The sequence below is a fragment of the Oncorhynchus keta genome, chromosome 15 (genome assembly GCF_023373465.1).
Source record: "Oncorhynchus keta strain PuntledgeMale-10-30-2019 chromosome 15, Oket_V2, whole genome shotgun sequence".
Classification (NCBI taxonomy): domain Eukaryota; kingdom Metazoa; phylum Chordata; class Actinopteri; order Salmoniformes; family Salmonidae; genus Oncorhynchus; species Oncorhynchus keta.
Window position 1 is genome coordinate 17,000,435 of NC_068435.1, and position 7,129 is coordinate 17,007,563.

The following is a 7,129-nucleotide window of genomic DNA, read 5'->3' on the forward strand; positions in this document are numbered from 1 at the left end:
ATTGAAATAGAAATGTATAATATACAAAATGATTGGGTGAGTCATCATACGATTTCATTGGACCTCAGTTACGGAAATACTATTTGTACCTCTTGACAGGAGAAATGGTCATTTATTATCCACTGGTATCTGTAGTTGCTAGTTACCTTGCTGCACATAAGTCCATCATCTACATGCTATGGCAGTGTGTCTCAGAAATCAGATTGTACTTGATATGTGTGTGTGTGTGTGTGTGTGTGTGTGTGTGTGTGTGTGTGTGTGTGTGTGTGTGTGTGCGTGCGTGCGTGCGTGCGTGCGTGCGTGCGTGTGTGTGTGTGTGCAAACGGTTCACGGTCAGTTGCCATGTTACTCTGGGGTGTTTTACTTAATGCTAATCAGTAATGTTTGACAAAAAATATACAAATAAGGTACCACATTTATATCATTATATGTGTTTGTCATACATTTTCTAGAGAACATTTTGTTTGTCCACTGTTGAATTAATGTAATCAGGAGCACTGAGCAGAATCTAAAAAAATGTTGTTAAATGCCTGAAAACCCAGTGTAAAATATATCAAACTGCCTAATCACATCACTTGACATGAACCACTGTAAAAATATTTTGGTAGGTAATGATATGTGCATGTTTGATAATGTGTTGTGAGTGCTAAAACCTTAAGATAACACATTTTCAAGCAAATAATTGTCTTTAATGCTTGTTTAAGTGTGTATTTTATTATGAGGATTTGACATCAAGCCATTGCTATCAGTGAAACAGCTATGCTGTTGTCATGTTGTTGTCGTAAACTTGACTACTCAGAAGAGTTAGAATGCCCTCATTGACAACTGGCGAAGTTGGATCCTAACCCAAGGTGAGAACATCCCATTGCCACTTCCTGGTGTAAACCTCCATTGCGTCGCCTCATGGTACCATGGCATGAGTGACTTCTATGATGATGACATAGGATGTATACTTCTCATGACATGATAATGTAACAGAAGCACACTGTATTTGAACATTCACAACTCAGGACATATGAGGTGTTCCTCAACCCAGGTCATAGACAGCATTAAAAGCATGCGGAATTTACAAGTCTTTCGTTTTGTCAACCAATTGACCGAATAAGGACCATACCAAGCAAGCTGCCATTGGATTCAGTATGAGCTGATTAGAATCCTGACGAAGTGAAATTCTGTCATCAGCATGCTTCCAGAACCTAAAGCACTGCTCTTTTGATGAATCTCAGAGTTGCTAGGACCCTTGTCATCCATATTTAAGTCATCCCTCTTTCAGGGAAAAAAGTCAATCCATGTGTTTTACTGTGGTCCACCATCAACTCCATCATCATCAACTCCATCATCGTTAACTCCGTCACCATCATCGTTATAACTGTCACCACCAATATTATCATCACCATCATCGCTGACTGCCGCTGTCTTGTGGACGCACGTTGCGTCGCAGTTCCCTACCGCGCGGGGCGGGCACAGTCCTCTGGCCTGTGGGTGAGTCCCGGTCCTCGGTGAAGCTCTCGGGGCTGCCGTCCCCATCTGGCAGACTCCCGCAGCTGGACCCAGGCGACAACGTGCCCTGGAGGAGCAGGTCGTCCTCCGTGGCCAGTCCCACCACGTCCTGACGGGGCCCCTGGGGTCGACCCTCACGGCCCCCCACCAGAAGCCCTGTCTCGTCACCCACGGCCACTGTGCCACCTCCATCCTGGTCATCCAGCAGGTTGGACAGGAAGCTGATATACTTCATGGCCAGACGCAGTATCTCATTCTTGCTCAGCTTCTTGTCCGGGGGGTGGGTGGGGATGAGCTTCCGGAGCTCGGAGAACGCTCCGTTGACGTTCTGCTGCCGCCAGCGCTCCCGGCTGTTGGTGAAGATCCGCCGTACGATCTTTGGCTGGCCAGCTGGCAGAGGAGAGGAGGAGGAGAGGGGGATGGGGGAGGAGGAGAGGAGAAGGGGAGGGGAGGAGGAATAGGAGGAGAAGGGGAGTGGAGGAAGAGGAGGAGGAGAGGTGAAGGAGGAGGAGGATGAGAAAGGAGGAGGAGAAAGGAGGAGGAGAAGAGAAGGGGAGGAGAAGGTGATCAGGAGTAACGGGAGATATACGGGATGTAGGAAGGGAGATGCACAAATGAAAAGTAAGACTCAGTCAGTCCAAATGTTTTATCATGTCAATTTCATTGTTAAAGTCAGGCTTGCTTATTCTCTTAACTCCTCTACAGAAGTGGACACTTCAGATGTAAGTTTTCCTCCTCACGAGGTAAATTAAAAATGATAAGTGATGAGAATGTGTTAAAATCTCTCTGGGATCGCCAACAGCCAGTGAAAGTGCAGGGCGCCAAATTCAAAACAACAAAAATCTCATAATTAAAATTCCTCAAGCATACAAGTATTTTACACCATTTTAAAGATACAATTCTCGTTAATCTAGCCACAGTGTCTGATTAAAAAAATGCATAACAGCGAAAGCACCACAAACACCCCCAACTCACAGAAAAACACAGCCATTTTTCCAGCCAAAGAGAGGAGTCACAAAATTCACAAATAGAGATAAAATGAATCACTAACCTTTGATGATCTTCATCAGATAACACTCATGGGACTTCAAACCAAACGCGCTTACAAAAGGAGGTATTTGGACATGAATGATTTACTTTATCGAATAAATCAAACATTTATTGTGTAACTGGGATTCCTGGGAGTGCATTCTGATGAAGATCATCAAAGGTAAGTGAATATTTATAATGCTATTTCTGACTTCTATTGACTACACAACATGGCGGATATCTGTTTGGTTTGTCAGCACAAGAATGTCAGCACAAGAACTGTTCATCGGGAACTTCATGAAATGGGTTTCCATGGCCGAACAGCCACACACAAGCCTAAGATCACCGGAGCAGTGGAAACGCGTTCTCTGGAGTGATGTATGACGCTTCACCATCTGGCAGTGCAAAGGACAAATCTGGGTTTGTCCATACACAAAATGGTTTGTTGAGATCGGTGTGAAAGAACTTGACTGGCCTGCACAGACCCTGACCTCAACCCCACATTTGGAATGAATTAGAATGCCGACTGCGAGCCAGGTCTAATCACCCAACATCAGTGCCCGACCTCACTAATGCTCTTGTGGCTGAAAGCAAGTCCCGGCAGCAATGTTCCAACATCTAGCGCAGGGCTGCCCAACCCTCTTCTTGGAGATCTCCTGTCCTGTAGGTTTTCAGTCCAACCCTCTTCCTGGAGATCTACTGTCCTGTAGGTTTTCAGTCCAACCCTAATTAAGCATATCTGATTCAGCTAGTTAAGGTCTTGTTGAGCAGCTAATTAGTAGATTCAGATGTGTTCATTTAGGTTTGGAGTGAAAACCCACAGGATGGTAGATCTCCAGGAAAAGGGTTGGGCAGCCCTGATCTAGTAGAAAGCCTTCCCAGTAGAGTGGAGGCTGTTATAGCAGCAAAGGGGGGACCATCTCCATATTAATGCCCATGATTTTGGAATGAGATGTTCGACGAACAGGTGTCCACATTCTTTTGGTCATGTAGTGTATTTTCCAAAGTAGTTTTTTAGATATTGGTACATGAAGCCGATTAACAATATCGGCGGCTCACGCCAGAAACTGTGGGATGCATTTCAGAAATAGAATATCCCATTGGTGCATGCCATTCTCTTGGAACACACCCAGCCTCCCTTAATCCTCCAGTTTACTATGCAGCAAAGCCTTGGCATGGCAGCACCTAACTCCCTCCACCCTCCCTTTATTCTACAACTGCATTTGACTGTGAGTGGGGGATAGAGAAAATGAGACGCAGTATATTATGTTTCTAAGAAGCTAAAGACATCAGATGTATATTTGACCATTTCAGAAGATTAGGTTTAGTTAGGAGTTCTCTAAAAGTTGGTGGTCAGTAGACTATTTTATTAAATACCTGCCCATGTTACAGCCATGCCAGGGGATAAATGGAATGGGATGACGTTGGGATGAGGAGAAGATTGAGGAGAAGACTGCAAGCAGCAGGAGGACACAGCAGAGGTGCGTCTTACCATACTTAGAAAGATCTAAAAATGTGCCTACCCTCGTCAAACTCAACCTCGTAAGGCGCTGGGCGGTGCTTTGCCCTGTTGCTGGGGTACATGCAGTATTGTTCCGACTCTCCTCCAAGGCTAGTGACAGAGAAAATATAGGAGGCACAGGTGACCATAGACACACACTATTTACACACAGGCATATATAGGCTATAACAGCTCACCAAAATGAGGTATGAAGCAATACCTAAATATTTAATGAAATTGATAGCCTAATTATAGCCTCTATAATATATGCCATTGAGCAGAGGATTTTAGAAAAATGACTTTAAGTCATGCATGCATACATTTTCAGGATGGGTGGTCCAGGAAATCAAACCCACTATTCTGCCATAGCAAGCACCATGCTCTACCAACTGAGCTACAGAGGACCACAGATGGTCTCAGTGTCCCTACTCACAACCAAAACACATCATCTATGTGTGAGTATAGGCAGTAGACTAACCTGAAATCCTCCACATTCAAATGAGTCAAGGAAAAGACTGCAATTAATGAACATAGGTAACCTAGAGGTAAAGGCACTGACAGATACCCCTGTGAAGGTAGATTAAGCCAATAGCCTAGATAACAAGCAACTACATTCACTTTTGCCCGTTTCTCATTTATTTTAATTTTTAGGGAGACTATAAATACATGTGTTGATGTGTGCCTATCGGTAGGCCTAATACTGTAGGCTACATATAGTTATTATACCTTAAAAAGAAATGACGATGAATAATATAGGCTTACAGACTATATTCTTTAGAGTGAAATAAACATATCAGGAAAACATAACATTTGTTTCAAATGCATAAAGGCTAGGCTATTTGATGTTTTATTATATTTTACCTGTTGATTGCGGAGAGAGGTTGCGCCAGGTTGTAGAGCATTGCTCGCGCTGGGAGAGGGAACGCGTTTGGGCTCAGCTGAACCATTCGGGCGTCGTTCAGCGCGTCTCGGTGCGGCAGCGGCAACGGCACGGGTGGTCTGCGAAGCTCCGTGATCGGTACCGTGAGACTGTCCGTTCTCTGCTGTCCCGCCTTTATATCGTCTCTCCTCGAAAGCTCGATTACTGGTACTTCCCCTTTCAGGTCAAGAGCGTCGTAAGCGGTTTCCTTGGCAACGCCGTTGAGGATGATGGCCCGGTTGCGCGGGTCCCGCAGAGGCGCGTCATCTGTTTTAACCCCCTCCCCTGGGAAGTTCTCCTCATTCGAGTCCTCCGGGTCTTTGCATCCATTCCCCCTGATGATGGAATCCTGCTTCAGTGGGCTGCACGATTTGGCACCAGGACTTCCAGGACAAAGCTCCGGCTTAATTTTTTCCATAATTTCATCACGTTGTAGTTATGTCCTGCCTTTCCATAAATCAGCTGTCGAAAACACCACACTATGGGGCAGAAAAATGTTTCGTAAATAGATGCATGCGATAGTCTAAAATAAGACTGATCTATAAAAAAACGTGTTTGATTCTTCAAGTCAGATTCAGATTCTAGACTTTCCCCTGTCATTTCATCACGCCATGATTCCATCATTATAACGCTGTTATTATGCTGTGAAGGGTCGTCTGTATAAAGCCCCATATTTTAAAGAGAGAATGTGTTGATTTCGTTTAGTCTAGAAATTAGCAAGAAAATAACCCCTAAAATGCAGGCATCTGCACATCAAATTGTTACGTGTTTTTGATTCAAAACGGATGGTTCATGTCGTAATCAATGTCCCAAATAATCATCACCAACACGTTTCCATGTCATTTTGTAGGATATGGTCGAGTTACTTATATTCCACATTTTGGATTAGCCCCTAAATAAATCCTAGAAGGCTCACCGAAGGGTTTTCTATTATGAAAAAATACTCTAGTTCTACTTCTTGAAATTCTCCGAATACCTATGGACATCTTTGAGTACACCACATTGAATATGTTTGAAAGAAGAAGAAATACATTTAACGCGAATAACGAATAGGCCTACAAAGAATATGAACAGCACAAGGTGCCTACATTATGAGAGGTCAGTCAAAAATAGTATTGAATTAACTGCGTTTGATGGTCAGTCGTTCGTGTTGTTCTTTGAAGTCCGTTCCCCCTCAAACAACTGTGCTTTTACTCGTACATTATTCAAATTTCACCAACAACCTGACCAAGGCCTATGGGGCAAGCATTCAATGTGGCATTTGAAATGGGAAATTGGTGTTGATGTTTTCGAACATTACTTTTTTATTCAAATCCTCTAACGTTTTTATTTTGTTGTTGCAAGAAAGGCCACTTGAAAGCCAATTTGCTCTTGAAATGATCTATTATTATAGGCCTATCTAATTTAATGTATTAATTAATGTATTATTAACAAGAGAGTAAGTGAATAGGATTCTTAAAAATCCCTAATCCAAAGGCCTTTATAACGACCCTATAATGTTTTTTTCTCTCTCCCACAGTTTAAGCAATAGCCTAAGATCCAATACAGACATTTGGAACAAAGGTTGGCATAACTGAGCTTTTGTAAGAATTTTGGATGTATTTTTCGTTCCATTTCTTGTTTTACGGTAAAGGCCTAGATGTTGTAGTATTGAAGTGTGTAGCCTACCATAACTCAGAACAACGAAGAAACCACAAGGCAATCTTTTTGAACTGTAGGCTAATAATACAACCTACAACTGTCAATGAGACAATGACAATAAATATTTATATCCATACAGATTAAAATAGGCCAAAACAATCCGTTTTAACCAATAGCCACATAATGATTTAGGCCTAGGCTAATGAGCCTATAATTGTGGGGAGGGGGGGGTTAAATCTGAGAAAATAATAGGCCCTATAGCGTTTCTAATGCTTTCCAAAGTGTCAAAGGAACGAACAATAACGAAAAAGCTCTTCAAACACACTCCTAATTGGAATTCAAAATAATTCGCGTGCAAAGCAGGCATGGAAAATGAAACATAGATTAATTGTATGCGCTTACCGTTCCCGACGTGTTGTTGATGTCAGTGTGAAAGTGGAGCCATTTTGTGAGTGGGTCATCCATGTCTGAGTTTTTTTGTGCTGGTGAAGTGCAGTGTGGAACTGGAAGTGAGGTTTGAGTTATTCCTCATTGCGTCC

The 7,129-nt window shown here is 43.0% G+C and overlaps 1 protein-coding gene across 1 annotated transcript in view; it reads right to left on the reverse strand.

The window, feature by feature from the left end:
- LOC118394533 (T-cell acute lymphocytic leukemia protein 1-like) overlaps positions 1–7,117 on the reverse strand; it is a 7,250-nt gene extending 133 nt beyond the window's left edge. The window contains exons 1-4 of the mRNA XM_035787786.2: positions 6,993–7,117; positions 4,892–5,428; positions 4,053–4,141; positions 1–1,890 (exon numbers count right to left, since the gene is read on the reverse strand). The exon at positions 1–1,890 is cut by the window's left edge and continues 133 nt beyond it. Coding sequence (XP_035643679.1) covers positions 1,397–1,890; positions 4,053–4,141; positions 4,892–5,367 — 1,059 coding nt within the window. The 5' untranslated portion in view covers positions 5,368–5,428; positions 6,993–7,117 and the 3' untranslated portion in view covers positions 1–1,396. The remainder of the gene's footprint in view (positions 1,891–4,052; positions 4,142–4,891; positions 5,429–6,992) is intronic.
- Between the last annotated feature and the right edge of the window lie 12 nt (positions 7,118–7,129).